Source organism: Apis cerana, linkage group LG16 (genome assembly GCF_029169275.1).
Source record: "Apis cerana isolate GH-2021 linkage group LG16, AcerK_1.0, whole genome shotgun sequence".
NCBI classification, from domain to species: domain Eukaryota; kingdom Metazoa; phylum Arthropoda; class Insecta; order Hymenoptera; family Apidae; genus Apis; species Apis cerana.
Genome location: NC_083867.1, coordinates 4,627,338 through 4,648,248, shown reverse-complemented (window position 1 = coordinate 4,648,248; position 20,911 = coordinate 4,627,338). Strand labels below are relative to the sequence as shown.

Sequence of the window (20,911 nt, the reverse complement as noted above, 5' to 3'; positions counted from 1 at the left end):
TCGTCGTCACGGTATCGTTGCTTACGAACGATATTCGCCAATAAGAATTGTCGATAACAATTACCAATAAGAATTCTCTCGTTCGTGATAATAAATCAATCAATCGTTGGAGAAGTTTTGACGGATCTCGAACACGAGAAAATGTCGTTCTTGTTTCTTGTTTGTTTTATACCGTGAATATATCTTTATTTCGATTTTTTCTCTATATATGTGCGCGCGCTTGTGCCTCTTTTCCAGCATCGACGATGCGCACCGTGCTTTAGACTCTTTATACTTCGGTAAAAATTTCGCTATTTTCTCGGCCCGCGTCTAGTCGCGTCGGCGGCTCGCCGTCGGGGAATCCGTGCGGTTTCGATTCCCAGACTTTCGAGTCAGTGCACCGCTACTGCTAGCTGTTAAATGGAAGTGTACAACGGACGACGTAGACAGAATAAGAGGAACAAAAACGAGAGACGGCCTCGTGTAGCCGCGGTATTATACGAGTTCGCGTGTATCCCGTGCAGAGAGGATTTGACGTATCGACTCGGATTTCCATAGCGTCGCGTAAAATTAACCTTCCCCGCCTCTTATCCCCACTCTCTTCTCCTTTAATACATACATCGCCGATCGTTGTCATCAGTTTAATACGTGTTTTTCTTCTTGCTACATTTCTTTTTTCACCGTTACGAATTTTCATGATCTTTGTGATATTTCATCCATCTCGCGATAAATATATTTTAACATGTCTCTTAATTCTACTTTATGTACGATAAAAGATATGAAATAAGAATAAAATAGAAGATATATATATATAGTAGATAAGATTGTTCGCGTTATATTCATATTATTAATAACGTTTTCGATATTTTGTTAATCTTATCTACAAGGTAAGATAGGTAAGATAGGTAAACAGGAAGGAAGCAGTTCGCGATTCTCGATTATTTGATCCATCGGTTATTTATATCGATTACACGTATTAATTCGATGGAAAGGATCAGTCATTCTTTATACGAGGTGGGGACTTATGAATTTCGCGTGAATTTTACAGGTTTGCTTATCAACATTTGTTTTATCGAAATTGCATTTGTAATTCGTTCCCAATAAAACAAAATGGATTTTAGAATTGATTGTTAAATTGAAATGTAGAATTAAACGATTCGTAAGAGTCGAATCGCATAGTAGCATAATAGTTTTCTATGAGAAAAAAAGAAAAAAAGAGAATTTTATTATAAAGAAAGAATGGTGATGGTAATTATTTGGATTACAGCAATCCGTGGCTGCGTAGCAAGAATCAGTGTCCTCTTGACACGCCATAGCGACATAGCAACACCAATTCTTCTCACATCGGTGTTAATTAGCAGCCAAATGATCGCTATTGTCGTCGCTTTCGCAATGATCAACGCCGCGAAACGAGTTCTTGTTCGACAAGCGAATCCATTAATTTTGTTTCTAAATTCTAATTTTGTTGCTTTTATATGAAAATTAATATTTTCTCTATTTCCAAAAATTTTATAAATTTTTTGAAAATTTTCTTTTTTTTTTTTAATATATTTTTATTTACATACAAAGTATAAAACAATATCCAAACAATATCTATTTTCAGACTGTTGTGAAATTAATTTCTATAAAGAAACACAAATTTTCTATATAACTTTTAAAAGTCGAAATGGAAATACCTTTGAAATTTCGTTGAACGTAAAACATCGATAAATAATTAATATTTTCAATGCACAGAGAAATTTTCTTACGATTGGAATTAACTGAAACCGTCATTTCGCTAATCAATCTTTCTTAATACATCTTATCGTTTCTCATAACAATCGAAGCTCGGTTTCTAATATCGATAATTCTGTTTATCTGATTTCTCGATTCATCATCGACTAATCTCCAATCATAAAGCGAGTCCTATCGCGATTAAAAGAGAATCTTCCCGGTCGAATTCTCAACTCGAACAGTTTCGTATCGATTCAATCGAGACAAACAGCGGCCAATAGGCGAACGATCCGCCCCACCCCCTCTCCTCTGTCCGTTGTACATTAATTCATCGACGAGTGAATGAGTTAACCTCTACGCAAAAATCGGGCGCGAATACATCAAAATATAAATAGAAACGTGTCTGAGACCCGGTGCTGTGTGTTTCGATTCGAGAATTTACCTGTCTATAGTCAATTTTGATCAACGAAAAGTGTGAACAAGTGAGAAATATGGAATAGAGATCGGTGGCGTCCACGACATCACGAACGTACCGTCGGATTTTTCGCAGCGTGCAAATAATACGTATGTGGAAGAGATCGATGCAAATCGCGGCAAAAGTGAGAGTGGCAATGAGTCAACATCCGCGTCTGCTGTTTTCTAGCCATCGATAGATTTCGAATAGAGAATAATACACAGTTCGTTCGTGCATCCTTTTTTTCCCTCTTTTCTTTCTACCGTAGGTATGTATCTCGTTCCTTTTCTATCTTTTTCTTTTTTCTAGGGATATTTCTCGGTGATTTTTTTTTTCACGCGAGTTATTTTCCGAATGGGGAAAAGGGTTGATTCGAATTCGATAGGGCAGGATGCAGACAGGAGCCGAGTGATTTTCTTGTTAAATCGCTTGCAGACGCTTTATCTTTAGAAGCCACGGACAGACAGTGGCACCGGTTTTTTTCTCCTTAACGGAAATAGCTATCATTCTATGCGCCTTAGAATGAACCGGCAATACTCCGCAAAATTTATTTTCGACGTGTAGGTTTACGTATCCGCCGTCTGGCCGGAATATCGGCCGGGGGATCATCAAAGGGGGCGAGAAACCGGGAAATTCGCTAAATTTCGATCTCGTTCGAATCGTCTCGAGACCAAAGCGCGTCTCGTCTGGCGCATTCGTCGCGTCCAATAGGATTTCTCTAGTAACTTCGATGCACTTGTATCTTCCAATGGGTATAATTATATAAAAAAAGAATTCATTATCGCCATATTAATTTCTTTTGAATATTAACAACTAAAAAAGAAATTTATTCAAGCATTATCTGTCATAAAAAATCGTATAATAATTTCACAATTTCTCCTCGACTGAACGTAGGAATTTCCAAAAAAAGATGACTTCTCGCTTTCACGATTTGTCCAACAGTTCTCATCTTGTAGCAGAATTCGTGAAATTCTTTTCACTAGCATCTTTTCTTTTATTCTTTTATCTTTATCGGAATAAAATTTATTTAGAATGGAATTTTTTTTAAGTTTATCTAATTATAAAAAATCATAGTGCTTGTAAAAAAAAAAAAAAAAAAAAAGAAAAAAGAAGAATTTATTCTCAATTTTGGTATCGAGAAAGTGACATTTGATTATAGAGGTATTGGGTAAATTGGAAAAATATCGTCGCATCTCGTCGAGCATTGAATCAGCGTTCGATTACCGTAAAATTTCGTGAAGGCTCGACCGTTCGTATGATTCACGGTTCCGGTTAATCGATTCGGCCGATAAAATACCAATACAGGGATCTTTTATTTCCCCTAGGATCGCATTGGTATACATGAAATTCGCGGCGCGAAAGATTCGAGAGTATTTCTGTCCCCATTAGCAAATAGCACATGAATTATACATGGCTGACTGTTAATTAGCAGCGATGTGTTATATGTCGGGTTTATCGAGTTGGAAAATTAAATGATTCGATACGTGTTCATGGATAGAAAGGATTACTAGTGTCGAATTTATGACGTAGTCCCTGGCAAAGGTCCTTCTTCTGCCTAGGACTTCGCCATCAGGTGTTATTTAATGCAGGTGTTGAAGGAAAGTTGGAGACGAGCCAATCGTTCAAGTAGTATCGAATATCGATATTTTAATAATATTCGTAGTCATTACGCCATTTTATTATTAGAACTCTTATAAAAGATATTTTTTTCTCTTATTATGGCTTAAAATTATGCAATATTTTAACACAACAAAATTTTATTTTTCGAAATAAATATTCCATTGTTTCTCAGTAATCTATTTTTAATTTTTAATACTCGGTAATAACGATGAGTAATATTTCGATTCGTCTTTAGCAAAGATGAAAAATTACGATAGAAATTTCAATTTTCATTAAATTTTAATTAAACGAGATCGTTATCCGTGTTTTCGAAGATATATCCCACACGAATGGCTTCGCTTCACTTTTGATCGTAGTTTGAACGCAAACATTTTCATTTTTCGGACAATGATGCCTCTCTCGTGGAATTTACACCTACAATACTAAATGTGTAATATCTATTTTCAAATAAGAAGTCCAGAATGCAACAATGAGTATTTACCATTAGATTTTCTAGACAAATAATTGGCCATCAATAAGATAAGTGGCAAAAGTACTACTCTCTGCCTTTCGTTATATCACAATTTTCACTTTTAATAGTGAATCTAAAGCACGACAAAAATGATCACAAATGAAACTTGTATTATTTTACATAACTTTTCAATCACGTATCTATCTAAAAACTAGATTTTTCTCGTTTAAAAATTTTTTTCAATTCAACAACTTTTTCGAGTCAAATTCCAAGATCGATTAGATTTCTTTCTAAAGAACGAGCGAGCTCAGATTATAACCGTACTCTATTATCGCAATAACGCATCTCTATAAAATTAAAATTCCATTGTTTCATATTTTCGCACTCCCGCCTCTGGTTTTTCCATAGAATTCGTAGAATCGGCTAGGTGAAAGGGCGATTTCGGGATCCTCGCTAACGAGGATACTCGTACGTGTACTGTATATCCGGTAATATCGTGGCCGATCTCGAACGGTGAAAATCGGTGTTAACGGTGGGCTGCGTCGCTCACTGTCTCTCTCTACCTGTTTCGCTCGTAAAATCGCCGGTGGAAACCGTGCTCGTGAAAAAGTCCGAAATGAGTTTCGACGATTAATATTTTTTCCTTCGCTTGCTCCTCTTAGTCTTAGATAGTTTCTTATAATAATTAAAATTAAAATATGCATTGTATCTCTACTCTCAAATCTCGATTCGATGATTATATTTTGTAAATAAAACATATCTACGTTTAATTAAATGAACGACGAGTTTCTTGTAATAATAATCGAAGTAGAGTAACGTTAGAATTAAAATTTATTTATGTGTCGATTATTTCAATTAAACGTTTAAACTTTATATGCGAAAAATAAAACCGAAACTAGAGATATATATATATGTGTGTATAGTTGGATAGCTCGTTTTCCATTTAATTGTTCCTCCGGTTAGAAATTAGAAACGAAACTCGTTGGACCGAGGTAGAAAATAATCGTGCACGTAGGATCGACAAGCCCGGACAATCTCGATCATGAATATTAACGTATCCTCTTCGACGAACGATTTTACCACGGCTCTCTTCGATTTACGTCCGGTGTGGCACGTGAAAGGACGATCAATTATTCGGGCGCGCGACACAAATGTTATTCGGTGCAGCACGCAGCGGCACCTATATCGAAACCATCGAAACAGGACTGTCCAATCGCATTTATCGCCATTCACATTCTCGTTGGACCATCTCTCGTATCTCGTTCGCTAGATATATATATGTATCATTACTAGAAACTCTATTTTTGAATATTTTACAAAAGTGGAAAAGAAAGTTATCGATGAAAATTACGAATAGATTCGACAGGGGAAAGGGAAGAGAGAAAGAAACGGTGATCGATACACCGATTCTGTCGTCGGAATAGCCAATGGGCTGTGCACAGTATATATATTTGGTGCATGGTGGGCCGCTGCACTGCGACCACCACTGCGGCGCTCGGGGTATAAAAGCGACGGGTGGTTGCGGAAGTCGTGGCTCGGCGTGAAATAAAGTTTTCGTGCGGAGGGGCATTGGCGAGGTTAAGGAGCGGCCTGATTTCGCGCCATCGGGCTTTTTCTAAGACTTTGTTAAGAGAGCTCTCTTTTCTTCGAAGCGATGTTATTCTAAGATGATTTTATATGTGTAAGGAGGAATTATTATTTTGAATTGCCGTTAAATCTTCGTAGATACGTCTTGGTAGAAAAACGATTCCGAATATTTCTTGAAAAATATTATAGCTTCGTCGCTTTCACGGATCTATCTAATTTGTGCAAATTCTTCTATTCTCCGCGTGTCTTTGTTTTCACGCGAGGCGTTCGATCCAGGCGTTATCTCGGCATTCGCTGTTGAAGGGCATTCGGACGGAGAGTGGTGGGGGAAGGGGGGGTGGCGCATGGAAGCTCGCCCGTTTTTTTCCAAACTAATGCCCAACGCTAAATTACCTCTCGAGATCACGAAACCTACTTCTCCTCGTGCGTCCGCCATTATCGACCGTTCCTACGTGCTGCGATCTCTCTTTGAGCGTTAGGGGGAGGTGGGCCGTCATTACCAAGGCGATAAATCGTCCAGGAAATTACGCGCCTCCCAACACGTGAAAATTTCGCGTAATTCACTTTGCGCCCCCTCGAATTTCAAATCTAAACGGTTCCCTCTCTAATTGGTCGAACAATTTTTACTTTTATTTTTATTTATTTTTTTTTTGAGAAAATAAATAATCCCGAAAATTTCTCACTCCCTCCTGCAATAACGAGATTTTTCAAGCTCAATTATTTTCACGAGGAAATAAAATCATCATGTGTATGAAAAATCTTGAAGAGGCAGAAAAGAGTCGATTTAAACGACAAGGATTAACGAATAGGAAACGCGCTCGCATACACTTCCTCCTCACCCACCCCCCTCTAATTAAAACCTCTCCCCTCCCGATCCACCAATTAAAATCGAATTATCCGGGCCCGTGTTCCAGTAACCGTTCCTCCGTTTCCTGGTCCCAATTAAACGTGACCCAGAGCGAAAAGGTGAGCGGCACCGTTGCGGACGTCCGCTCGGGAGGAGGGTTGTTGGCGTTTCTCTTGTTCCTCGATGTTAATTAAGCCGTTCCCTCGCGTTTAACGAGACCTTTTCTTTTGCTCTTTCTCCTTCCTTCGCGGCGAAATTTCGAAAAAGTCGCGATAACCGATGGTCGTCGCGAGAGTTGGACTGGTTTTTCTCAGGGAAAGGAATAACGGACGGGTATTTATTTGATCGCTCGTGAGAGAGCTCGTGTTGCGTAATAATCGATTTGGATTTTTTTCCCCCCTTTATTTCAAGGATTTATGTGGGAATTTAATTGAAATGGGTTTTAATTATCGTTTCCATTAATTATTATCGACTCGATGTATTTATAATCGTTATTTTTTTCGCCCAAACAAAATATCTCCCCCACCACAGGCTCCTCCCTCTCCCTTCTTTAAAATATATCCGGATATGGCCCCAATCTCGTAAACGTTGTCGTTAACCGGCGGCAGAGAAGCGTGGAAAAACTTGGTAAGACGGGTACAATAAAGCTCTCCCCCCTTACCCCTTTAAGCTCGAAATCCTCTCGAATGTGTACAATATTCAGGGAGGAAGGGACTCGATTCTTGCTTTTCACCCAAACAGAAGGATTTCCCTAGCTTCCTTGCCAAACAACCCCCCTCCCTTCCTCCCACCCCTGAAACGTAGCACCGGCCTTTCTGTAACCTGCACAATCGGGCGTGCAAAATATCGTTTTCTCTCGACTCTTTGGACAAATTGGCACCGGAGGAAAGGAAATAGGATCGAGATCGAGACGAAAATCCTCTTTTTCCCTCCCGAAACTTCCTCTCGAACCCAACCCAACCCAATCCACGGCTCGAGAAATGTCAGTGCCCTTATTTTCGCGGTTTTCGAGGCAGGATTCTATTTACGCCCCGGCCGGGGCAGTTTTTAGTAGCCGCCACGTGTGTGTCCCTGCGCGAGGAGAGGTGAGAGAGGCGGCTCCTCTTGGCCAAGGATGAACGAAGATGACGAAGCGGGGAGAGGCGCGAGACACGCCGCGGAAGAGAGAGGGAGAGAGAGAGGTCTCTGGAACGATCGTCTCGCGTCTACGAGCCCGTATCCCGCCTTGCCGGCGCGTATCCAGGAAGTGACGTCAGCCGACGACGTTCTTATGAATTAATTTGCGGAAATCAAGCCTCCCACCTACCCCTTTCTCTCCAAGATCCTAATCCTTCGCGCGCGGTTGCGCAATCCTAATACCGCCTACGCGCCGCGAAAACACAGAAACGCCTCGCGTCCCGATTCCTTTCTCTCCTCGACTTTGAATTTTTCCTCTCCTCCCGAAACTCGAATCGGCGAGGATCGAAAGGATTTTTCTTTTTTAATAAATTCGCTTTAAAATTTGGTTCCGTGAATATTATATATTCTGTAATATGTCCAATTTGGTTAGATCCAATTATTGGTTAGATGGAATTTTAATCAATGTTTGATTCAATATGTATACAATTAAATCGAGAGAAATGTCTGTTTAAGACTCGGGGCGGATTTGGTCGTTAATTTTCCAGAATAAAGAGAAGGAAGGAGAAAGAAAAAGCAGTCGCATTGTCTGTCAAGTTTCCCGTTAGAGCAACCCAGATCGACGGAATCGGGGCGAGGATCAAGAAGCTTCCAAGAAAAGATTTTTGCATCGCAAATGACCGGCCGACGTGTTCGTTTCTCGGCGTTCGATGACTGTCTTCACCCACGTACCACGAACAATACCTTCAAACTTGACGCCGTCTCGGGGATCATCCTGCCGCTATTTTAGGATCTCTCTCTCCGCGGCGGAGCACCCGCCGTTCGAAAAATTTTCCATTCCAAATTTCGCGATAGGAGTGCCTCGAATGATAGCGAATAATAGTGTTCTGGGTGAACGTCGCAAAATTGCAACGAACGAACCGTTGGACACCTACGAAATCTTTTCGATTCGAAGGATATATATATATATATATAGGTGTTGAACACCTACGTGCAGTTTAGCAATTGCAGCTAGGAGTCTTTCTCGGATCTGTTTCTCTCCGCTATAATTGATCCACGATTGTGCCATTAGTCACGTTTAAAGAAGTAGAAGAACGGTTAATCTAATTGAGAGTTTCAAATGTAAAACTTACTTTGCCCAATCTTCGAATTCGATTCCCCTGCAAACTGACTTATTTAAATTGGATCTAAATACTAGTTTAATACAAGTCCACTTCATTCGTATCTGGTTAGTTACTTAGGAATGTCACGAATGAGTCGTTGGAATATTAATTTTTATACTCCACTGCTTCTGTGCCGTGGAATCTCGAGGATCTTGCAAGTTTACAAATTTTGGGGGACATTGTAGAGGAGATGTAGAGGAGTGACAATTGTCCACGAGTACAATCGATCCCACCCCCTCCATTCGTCGAGGTTTCCCGCATCGGGATCGATTCGAGATAGCCCCATTCGCCGCCACCTGGGTATAACCTGGATATACAGATATTTCGTGGTGTTTAACGAGCCGCTTGACGTGCAGCGACGGCCCTTGGACCTCCTGGGACCTCCGACGGGGATGCCAATGCAGTTTAGGATAATATGACGAGGATCGGTAGCATGGGCGGGAAAGGGGGAGAGAGAGAGAGAGGGAGAGAGAGAGAGGAGCCAGGTGTTTCATTCAAGGGTGCCGTACAACGTAACCACCCCCTGCTTACGTTCTCCTTCTCTTTCTTCTTTCCTCTCGTCGTGCGTACTTCTCCCCTTTTTCTCTTCTGGATCCTTTGCAAACTTGTTCGAAATCTAATTCGAAACGAATGATAATTTCGAAACGATGATTTCTCTTCTTCTTTTTGAGATTGGACTTGTTTGGGATTTATTCGAAATGATAATTTCAAAACGATTGTTTTCTTCTTTTTAAACTAGACTCTTTTGCAGACGTCAAAACTATTGCTTTCTTTTTAAATTAAACTTGTTTGGGATTTATTCAAAACTATTGATTTCTTCTTTTTAAATTAAACTTGTTTGGGATTTATTCGAAATGATAATTTCAAAACGATTGCTTTCTTCTTTTTAAACTAGATCTTTTGCAGACTTGTTTTCTTCTTTTTAAACTAGATCTTTTGCAGAACTATTGCTTTCTTCTTTTTAAACTTGTTTGAAATTTATTTGAAATGATAATTTCAAAATGATGCTTTCTTCTTTTCAAACTAAATTCTTTTGCAGACTTGTTCGAAATGATAATTTCAAAATGACGCTTTCTTCTTTTTAAAATAGATCCTTCGCAAACTTGTTCACAATTTCAAAACGATCGTTTTCCTCTCCCCTTCTTCTCTTCTTTTCAAACTAGACTCGTTTGCAACTATAACAAATAATCAAGATTTACATTTTCGTATTGCCTCCAATCCTCCTACTTTCTCGCTCTCTTCCTCTCTATCATTACACCATATTCGGATATAAACAAGATAGAATAGACTATTTATCAAGAAACTGGCCAAGCAAATTTACGAGGAAATTTCTCAACCAAGTTCGTGCGGTTCCGTGGGAACCGTGCATTCGCTCCGCCGAGCGAGCAACCCCCACCGGCTAAGAAGGTAAAATCCCGTGAAAATCCCATCCCTCCTCGAGAAAGAAAGTCAGTCACCCTTTGGACCACCCTCCTCGAGACACCCAAGGATACACAAACACCCGATTCGACTTACGCATCGATCCAAAACCAACTAGAGGCAAACTAACCTCTGCCTCTAATCTCGATAACCGAAAACGCTCGAATACGGGGCTTCCTCCTCTCTGGCGCGAAGAACGGCGTACGGGGAAGAAATAAGTTTGGAAGAGCGACGCTTCGTGCGGCGTTTTATTGATCGGTGCACGAACCGCGGCGAAGAGGGCGAAATCGATATTCGCGGCGATCGATCCGGCCCACCCGGTATAAAGCGAGCGAGGAACACCAGCCAGGAGCGGATAGGCAGAGTCCTCCCGGCTACGAGTGTACTCTTGTAATATTACACCGGTCGACTCTCGTCTCGCGCTCCGGTTTGCGTTTCTTCGTTAAGAGACGAGCGCTCTTCGCTCGAGTTCGTCTCTCGTTTGTTTGTTTGTTCAGCTTTTTTCAATTACCGTTAATCGAGCGACGATTCGTTGCTCTTCAATTGCGTGTTTTCTTTTTTTTCTTCTTGAGGAGGAGTAATAGGAGGAGGAGGAGGAGGAGGAGGATTGTCTTGGAATATATTATAATATAATGTGTTAATTGTATTATATTATATTGTGGAATATGTTATGGAAGTACAGGGTGTTTGATGAGCAATTGGATGGAGTAAAATAATTTATTAGGTTTTGAAAACTGTTAAATTTTTGCCCAATCATTGGTTGTTTTCCTGCTTATCATAATTCGTTTCACGCAGAATGGTCACCTTTTTCAACTTGTTTCTCGACATGAGTTTGTATTTTTTTATCTGATAAAATTTATTTCCAGTATCTTATCTTTGTACTCGCTCTTTGAATTATTGTAAACTGAATATATAACTATTCCTATTTCATTCCTTCAATTTTCTATAGAATTCCCTTTCCAAATTTTATCCCATTATTATATAAACCAAGTGTACAAAGTATTTTTATATCATGTCTTCAATTTTCATGTAATCTACTTCTCCAATTTTATTCCATTATTATAAAGTGTACAAAGTATTTCTATATTTCACTTCTTTGTTTCAATTATTGTAAACTAAATTTATTAAGTATTGCTACTTCTTCATACCTTGATTACAGTAATTTCACTTCATACCTTCAATTTTCCATAGAATCCCCTTTTCAAATTTCATTCTATTATTATGAACTGAGTACATAAAGTATTTCCACGTTACTTCTTTATTAATTTTCCATTAGAGAATTATCATATTCACTCTTTCAATTATTAACTAAACCAAATAAAGTAAACTAAATAAAGTATTTCCATATCACTTTTTTCATTCTAATTACATTAGCCCAATAATTTTATTTCAGTTCTTTAATTTTCCAAATTTCATCCCATATTGTTCTTTATCCTAATTACATTAACCCAATAATTTCACTTGATGCTTTTTCCATGGAATTATACTCTTTCAATTATTGTAAACTAAATATATAAAGTATTTCCACATTACTTCTTTATTAATTTTCTATAGAATTATTATATTTACTCTTTCAATTATTAACTTCCATATAACTTTTTTCATTCTAATTACATTAGCCCATTTCATTTCAGTTTCTCAATTTTCAACATTTCATTCCATATTGTTCTTTATCCTAATTACATTAACCCAATAATTTCACTTGATGCTTTTTCCATAGAATTATACTTACTCTTTCAATTATTGTAAACTAAATATATAAAATATTTCCACGTTATTTGTTTATTAATTTTCCATAGAATTATCACATTTATTCTTTCAATTATTAACTTCTATATAACTTTTTTCATTCTTAATTACATTAGCTTAGTAATTTCATTTCAATTCCTCAATTTTCCAAATTTCATCCCATATTGTTCTTTATCCTAATTAATTATATAATAATTGTTAATTTCACTTCATGCCTTTTCCATAGAATGATCCTCTTTCAATTATTGTAAACTATATAAAATATATAAAGTATTTCAATTTTCAGAACCCGCCTCTCTGATGAATTCCATCCAATTCCTCATTATAAACTAAATACATAAATACATTTCCACGTCACTTGTTCCACTTCTTCCGATTACATTAGCCCATAATTTCTCCTGAATTTTCCACAAAGAATCCGTTTCTCCAATTTTGGGAAAAGAGGCACTGGATGACGTCTCGTTGGAGGAGCGGATTAAAGATGATTCTTCGCCTCGATACCTCCTCGCTCTCTTCCCGGCGAGACACCTCGGCTTTGTTCTCGGCCGCGTGGCCACCTCCCGCAATTATCGGGCGTTGATGTCTCCCCCAGCGACGATTCGCGCCTCCGTCCATCCATTTAATGTAATTATCGGGCGCGGTCGTCGCTTACACGCGTAAGCGGATTAAATTCCGTCCTTTCCATCTCTCTCTCCCTCCTCGCCCGTTCGTATCGAGCAAAACGGCGCTCGATTAACGGGTGATGGTGTAATAATCTCAATTTTGGATATTTATTTAAAACATTTTCTTTTCTCGAATTATTTATGGAGAGAAAATTGTTGGTTGTGAAATGTGGATTTTTGTAATAAATGTGTCGATGTAAGGGGATTTTATTGGAATATATTTGGAAGCTGATATCTATAAGTGTTATCTTACAGTATAATCGCGAGGGGAGTAATTGGAATGTTATTCGTAATTTTGATCTTAAATCACGATGGATACATTCGTAAAGGAAAAAAGAAATTAATATTCGATTACTACTACTGCAGCAACGCGAATGTAAACGTGTTGCTACGTACTAGGGTTCTAATCGAGGACATTTCGTTATCACGTGAGCGGACTGTCGATCACGATGTCCCATTTTTCGCCTCTCTGTCTCTCTCCCGCTCTCGCTCTTCCAACTCGTCCCCTCCTTCTTTTCATCGAATGGAAAAACGAGTCGCTGCTCATTGTTATCGGGTTTGTCGGCTCGTTATCGTTTGAATTCCAATCGCGACCGGTCGAACTCCTTCCCGACTTTCCGTGGAACGGGCGAATTCCAGGCTGGAACTCGCGGTATTCTATTTACTCCGCGGAAAAGACAGAGAAACGGGTCTAGGGAGTATAAATATCAGCTGGTTCTATTCCTGTTAAACTGAAACTGCAATTGTAGGCAACGCTCATTTCCACACCATCGAATTCTTCCTTGTCTGCCTCGCCTCGAGTTCCCGATCCCACCAAAGATCTCGATTTCTATCGATCCGATTTCGATATCATTCCAGAAACTTTCGATTCGATTTATTTCATTTTTGAAGCTTTCGGTTCGATTTGTTCGATTTTTGAAGATTTCGATCTTTAAAAGTTTTGGTTCGATTTATTTGAATTCTGAAGATTTCGATTCATTTGGTTTTTAGAAGTTTCGATTTATTCGATCTTTGAAAGTTTCGGTTCGATTTATTTCATTTTTGAAGCTTTCGGTTCGATTTATTCGATTTTTGAAGATTTCGATTTAATTCGATCTTTGAAACTTTCGGTTCGATTTATTGGATTTTTGAAAGTTTCGGTTCGATTTATTTCATTTTTGAAGCTTTCGGTTCGATTTATTTCATTTTTGAAGCTTTCGGTTCGATTTATTCGATTTTTGAAGATTTCGATTTAATTCGATCTTTGAAACTTTCGGTTCGATTTATTTGAATTCTGAAGATTTCGATTCGATTTATTCCATTTTTGAAGATTTCGATTTATTCGATCTTCGAAGATTTCGATTTATTCGATCTTGAAAATTTCGATTTATTCGATTTTTGAAAGCTTCGGTTCAATTAATTCGACTTTTGAAGATTTCGATTTATTCGATTATTAAAAGTTCCGATTCGATTTGTTTGATTTTTGAAAGTTTCGGTTCGATTTTTAAAACTTTCGATTTTGGAAACTTTCGATTCGATTTATCAAGTTTTTGAAGATTTTTTCGAAATACATTTCGATTCGATCCCCCTCGAAGACTCGAATTCATGGAAACTCGATCGAGGGGTGTTACCTTGTCATTAGGAAGGTACGAAGATTGGAATAAAGTGCAAGGTTCCTTAGGGAAGCGTATCGAGCCGTTCGCAACCCGCTAGAAAATTCCAACATTCTTCAGGCTTCCATATCCGTTTCGAGTTTAGCGAGAATCGATATTTGGCGTGGCCTTCGTGGTCCGGTCAGGGTGTAGGTACGTACACCCTCCCCTCCATCCTCCTTCTTCTTCTTCTCTCTCTACTAACCGTAAAAAAATTCCTCTCTCCAGTAAATATATCCCCTCCATGGATGATTATTACGCGCCGATTTCACGAATTATTTCATTCCAACGATCATCGCGCCAATACCATATTTTCTCTGATATATTTTATATATTTCTGAACCTTTCTATTCCATTTTAGATTCGATTTATTCGGTTTTTCCCATCTCTTTCTCGAAATGTACCCCGATTCGAGAGAAATTGACTCGATTCTCCTCCAAGAATCGAACACGCGCAACAGTCGCAATACCAGCTTGCCCAACAATCCACCCAGTTTAATTCTTCCTCCCCTATAACGAGTCCTTAAGTAGAGCTCGAAGCTTGAACGCAAGAGAAGAGAAGAAATTAACTTAAAAATCAATCACCACTCTTCTCTCTCTCTTCCCTCTCCTTTATGCTTAACGACTCGTGCATACTCTCTCTCATTTCTCTCTCTCTCCATCTCGTTCATCGTGCACAACGCGGTTTTACAGTTGAACGTAGATTTGGCCGATCGATAATTCGGAATTTAAAAAGGGAGGCGATCCCCTCCCTCCGTGGAGATCCTCCTCAGGTCACATCCGACGATCGTCTCTCCTTCCGTGCTTAGAGGGCGTTGCGAATCGAACTTTTCGTCCAACGTGGCGTGGCTCGTGACTGCGCTTTTATCAAACTCGCTGAATTTATACCCTCCCCGCCCTCTGCGAAGCCCCAATGGAATTCCCCTAATTCGAGGCTGCTCTTTTTAAATACAATTAAATCTTCAAACGTAATCAATCTCCACTCGATCTTCCATCGAACGAGTTTCCGCGTCAAGTTTCCTCGACAACCTTTAATCCGGCTTCGTTTCATCTTCTATATTTACCTTCCACCTACATATCCGCCGAACTGTCATCGTCAACGTCTCCTACACGCACCAACGAAATTCCTCCGCGAAAATCCCCCCCTCTCGAAAGAATTTCTCCGACCGAAAACCGTCACGAGTTCTCTCTCTCTCTCTCCTTCCATTTCCTCGAGAGGGAGCGAGAGAGGGAGAGAATTTTCCCCGGGCGGAGAATCCGTCATGAATAAAACATGGCTCGATTCTTTTGGAAGGGCTTTGGAAGTTGTTTGGCTGAGGGAATCGCGCACAGGTAGGGAGAGGAATCGGAGAGTGGCGATTTGCATAGGCCAGTTTCGAACCGTTTGTTTTCGCGCGTGTAAGAAAGAAATGCCCGGATTTCGATCCGTGTGCACCTCGACGACGAGGTGGAGGAGGCTCCTTCATCTTCTCCCGTTACATTTATAGACTTACGGAGAAGAGAGTTTCGAGGGGGAGGGAGTAGCTCGAGACACCGTCTCGGCCTACTCGGCTGGCGTGGCACACGTATTAGTCATCCATAGATCCGTTAATTGTGAAAAAGAGGAAGTGGAAATTACGCTTCGAACGCGTATTTGGAATATTTTTCCAAAGATTTATTCCTTCTTTCCTCGATCGAGGATGTTCGAATCGAGTTTTTGACTTATCGTGGACGAAAGGATCTCGAAGGAGGAGGGAGATTTGCGTGTAACTGGGTCAATGCCGGTTCTCGCCGAGGTTTCATTTACGATCCTTCCGATTGGGGACAGTTCGGGTCGCTGGCCACCCAGCCAGCGAAACAGGCTCGGGGCGCGACCAGATTTTCGTCACGGTCGTGCTATTCCGAACCTGCTTCTCCTCCGTCTCTTTTCGGGAAAATAAAAGCGTTTCGAGTACGATACTTGTTATAACTTATCATACGTTTCGATTTTGAAATCCGATCAGAGGCGCATCTGCTCGAAATCAAACGGGACGAGTTTTCAAGTCTCGAAGAAATTAAGGGAGCAGCTTTTTTCTTTTCAGGGAAATTAAAATTAGGAAGTTGATTTAAAAAGGAAGGCTGTGGGAGTTCCGCTCTCGAGTAGCCACGTCATTGGCGCAAAAACGCGGCGGATGTGTCGCGTGTTTCCACGGCCACGTAATCGCGGTAAGGTAAGAGCTGATTCGGCCTGTTTAACGGCACCGTGCGTAACGAGAAAACGTTGCGAATCGTAATTTTACTCTCCGTGAAAAATTAAAAGGGAGGGGGAGAGTCGGGATCGATCGATGAAGATTTCCTCGATCCACTTTGCCGCGCACTCAGGGGGGGTTTAATATTCATGAGAACGTTCTACGGTCTTCTGGAGCTTCATCTTTTACCGATCGATGATAAAACCGGTCGATTCGACGAAGCGAGAGGAGACCCTTCCTCGATGGGGATACGTGCGCTTTGCGTACGTGTGCTCCGACAGTGACTCACCGACGCTTGTTAAACCCTTCTCGTACGTGTCCCATCCGATTGATATCAATTTGTCCGGGGAATAATTTTCCGGATGGAGAATTTATCTCTCGATTACGTTCAGAGAAAGGAGAGGGAAATTTTTCAAGAAATCGTCTTCTTAAAATTGAGACGCAAAGTGGCCCCGACGTTTCCGACCAATTACTCGACGGAATTCCAAAATTTGCTCGATGCGGCTAACAAGAAGGATACAAATGGGGGAGGGAGGGGGGAGGGCAGTTGTCGAGGGAGAAATTCCACAAAGTTATTTCGCCTCGAGTGGCGCGCGCCGTTTCGGACTCTCATTGTAGACAGTAGTACTTTTAATTGGACTTCCGAGAAACGGCTCCGTCTTGTTGGCCAAGCTTCTCCACGGCCCACGGTAATTTGCTTGCTCTTGCACCGTTCCGTTCCACGGAACCTTCGACTTTTCCCTCGTTCCACGATCGCCGCTCCATTACCAAACCGTTCGATCTTTGTTACAGATTTCGCGGAAGAGGAAGAAAAGGAAGAAGAAAGATTCGGTCGCGGGAATTAAGAATCTTTCGTCCAAGAGTTTGCTCACGTTTGTCGATTTGCATCGATCGATCGGTTTCAAGTTCGAGTTTCCTCGTTTGACAAACACACATTGGATCTTTGTAGATTAGTCGGCCAAGATGGAAGAGTTTTTTACCTCAGGTTTGTACTCCTCTTTCGTGGCAGATCTTCTTTCGTTTCACGTCGTTTGACGAGGTCCTCTTGCGGTAGATTTCGCTCGAATCGAGATCCTTGCCTCGAATTTGCTCTCGTTTGATGTCGTTTGACGTCGTTTGATCGAGTTCTCTTGCGAGTTTCGCGGTAGATTTCGCTCGAATCGAGATCCTTGCCTCGAATCTGCTCTCGTTTGATGTCGTTTGACGTCGTTTGACGAGATCCTCTTGCGAGTTTCGCGGTAGATTTCGATCGAATCGAGATCCTTGCCTCGAATCTGCTTCCGTTCGGTGTCGTTTGATGTCGTTTGACGAGGTTTGCCGAGGTTTGCCGAGGTTGGTTTCGATGGAAAGGTACGAAAAGTGTTTCTAGAGAGGGGGGAGGGGTTCTTTAAGGATCTAATCTCTTAAAGACAAGGCAGATTATTCCGCCTTGTTCCGCTCGGTTCGGAAGAGTCAAGTCCAAGAGAGGTCGCGGTTGCTCCCTTTAATTTTCCCGCCGTCCAATTATCCTGGCTGCATGGCTGCCTCGTGGTAATATCCATCGGGGTATGGTACACACCGATAGACCGATCGAACGTTTCAACGACTCCTCCCTTGTCTCGACGAGGGCCCCTCCTTTTCCCTTCCCCGTTTCAAATCAAGATGAATCTATTCCAAATATATATATATATATAGCTCAAACTCGCTTTCCACCTTTAAAAATTTTCATTGAATTAATTGAAATATACGATAACGTGCACACCTACTTCGTAAAAAAAAGTTATTCGTATTTTCTAAGATTTTGTGCATTTTCCGTTGGATTTAACCGAATTAACATTCGTTCGAATATTCAACAAACAAAAAAAAAAAAGGAAGGAAAAGATACGAACTTATATTTTTGCATAAAAATCTACAATCCACAATAGCTGTTTCGAAACCAGTTTCACGAGGAGTCCAATTTCCTCCAAAAACCCTCCCTTAAATCGAAAATCGAAAACCGATTCAAATTTTCCCATGCGTCTTCTGAATACAGGAGAAAGGAGAGGGAGAAGGAGGGGGGAGACGTGCACGAGAGGAAAAGAGAAAAGAAGACAAAAGGAACGATCAATGATCGACCAGGTCCAGCCTATTAGCAAGAGAAAAGCGAGCAAAGTAGATTAGTCCATTGAATCGCGCTACAATACGAAATAATAACGTCTCCGATCGGCAAATGAAACGGAATAAGAGGATTGGCCGGTCATCCTCCGAACGAGATTGTCGACCGTAGGGGGTGGAACTCGGGGGGAAGAGAGAGAGAGAGAGAGAGAGAGAGAGAGAGCGGAGGGGGGACGGAGGGTTGGCCGACGAAACGAGACGAAAGAAGAAATAAGGAAGATTGCTTCCCTTTTTTCCCCTCCCCTCTTCTCCTTTTTTATATTTCTCTCCCATCCACTTCCTCCTGTGTGTCCTGCTGCCGGCTTGGCCATTGTCGCTGGCCCACCACCGGCGCGGAATGGCGGGGCATAATGCCCCTCGTTCGCCAGTTACCTTCTCGGTGAGCGTGATTAGCCGTGGCTTCCAGAGCGGAGAGAACCATTGAAACGCGCACAAACAACATGCCGCCTCGGCGCACCGCCAATTATTATCGACGCGCTTTCAGGCCCAAGCCAAGGCCCAGTGACCCTTAACCCACTTGCTCGTGATTTACGAGCCGCTCTCGGGCCGAGGCGCGATCCTCTTTTTCTTTTCTTGCCTCGAGAGTCGATGTCGATCTTTGGGGCAAGGGAAAAGGAGGGGGGATTGCAGACGAGGGGTGAAATTTGGGATAAGCTTCTATATATCTTAATTAATGGTGGTTGGTTCGATCGAGAGTTTTTTGAGAAAGAAGGAAATATTTAATGAATTATCGGCGTACGATAGTAATTCTTTGTTCTCGTCGGAGAAATTATCTAAATGATCGATTACTCTTTAAGAAAATAATAATCTTTATTCGAAAGTGTTGCATGTATATATATATATATTTCCACGAAGAATTGTTAACAGTTGCAAAAAATTTCGTGAGCGAAGTATACGTTTTCGAAGTTACGGTTTCTCGATCGAGGCGGAGGCGAAGTCGCTCGTCAATTTTTGCGGCGAAAATTGATCGAAAGAAGTACAACGTGCCCTACCGCCTGCTCCCGGCATGCTTGACAAAAAACCATAATCGTGTGCCGCAGGAGGAACCATCTGCGGGCTCGAAAATCATGATGCGGACCATGTGCCGCCTGCCAACGATACCCTTCCAACGCAAGGCCTCCATCGGTAACCTAGCTGCCCTCTTTCTCCTCTCCTCTCCACACCTCTGCACACCTATATACCGTGTATACCGTGCGCGCTCATGTAACCTCGATAGGTCAGTTTCGAGTATGTGTGTGTGGTGTGTGTATATATATATATAAAATTTGTTTCGTTATTTTGAAAGAATTTAGTTTTGGTTTATAGAATTAAATAAGATAGTTTATTTGTCCAGTTTGGATATTTCGAGTGTACGTAAAAGTATTTGTATTTCTAAAATTTGTGGAAAATTTGTGGGAGAGAAGAGAATTCCAGTTACACGAATATGTTACGTATTCTTTCTATTATAATTCTTTTCCTTAACATCTTTTCCTAAAATATATCTATATTTTCTCAACTCCTTAATCAATCAAACTTTCTAACAATGTTTCTAATCGATCCTAACCTATACGATGCATACGATGCATGTAGAATCATCCATATACGTGATGTAGAATTCCACTCGCACGCGTGTTACATATTCTTTCTATTATAATTTTTTTCCTTAATTGCAAACAAATTGTAACGATATTCCATCTCGAATGTTTTGCACGCAATTTCCTTCAAAATTTGTCTCTATATTCTCTTCTCGACTCCTCAATTAATTCGAAACGTTCTAACAATGTTCCTAATCGACCCTAACCTGTACGATACACACTCAATCATCCATACGTAATAAAGAAATGTTTTATGCACAATTTACAGAGCCTTCCTTCCGCCTACGATTCATCGTCGAAAAACAAGGTTCGCATTGTTCCGTATCGACTTCAATAGCCTTGTTATTACACGCGACAGGTGGCGCCGCTTTCCTGCATCCTCGGCCATCGCAGATAAGCTTGACAAGCTTATCTAAGAGATTTCACGCGGCAGATACAGCGTAGAAACGTTAAACAAGATAAGCCGTATATACCTGGGATAGCGAAAAGTAGAATTGAAAATCGAAACGCCTGGCGCCTTCGTTTCCCTAATCCTTGCTAATTAAACCATTCGCATCGTTTTTCGTTTAATTAGGGACGACGGGGACGATATTCTCTTGTACTCGAT

General features: G+C 40.7%; 1 protein-coding gene across 3 annotated transcripts in view; it reads left to right on the top strand.

The window, feature by feature from the left end:
- The window catches only part of LOC108000387 (uncharacterized), a 45,999-nt gene that overhangs the window by 2,522 nt on the left and 22,566 nt on the right, over positions 1-20,911 (top strand). Inside the window, exon 2 of one of the 3 annotated variants that reach the window (XM_062086575.1) lies at positions 17,390-17,582. The exons of 1 other annotated variant lie outside the window; for it this stretch is intronic. In XM_062086575.1, the coding sequence (XP_061942559.1) occupies positions 17,561-17,582 (22 nt within the window). In that variant the 5' untranslated portion in view covers positions 17,390-17,560. Of the gene's footprint in view, positions 1-63; positions 279-17,389; positions 17,583-20,911 lie in introns of those variants that run through there. One more of the 3 variants, XM_062086574.1, reaches the window with a different exon arrangement.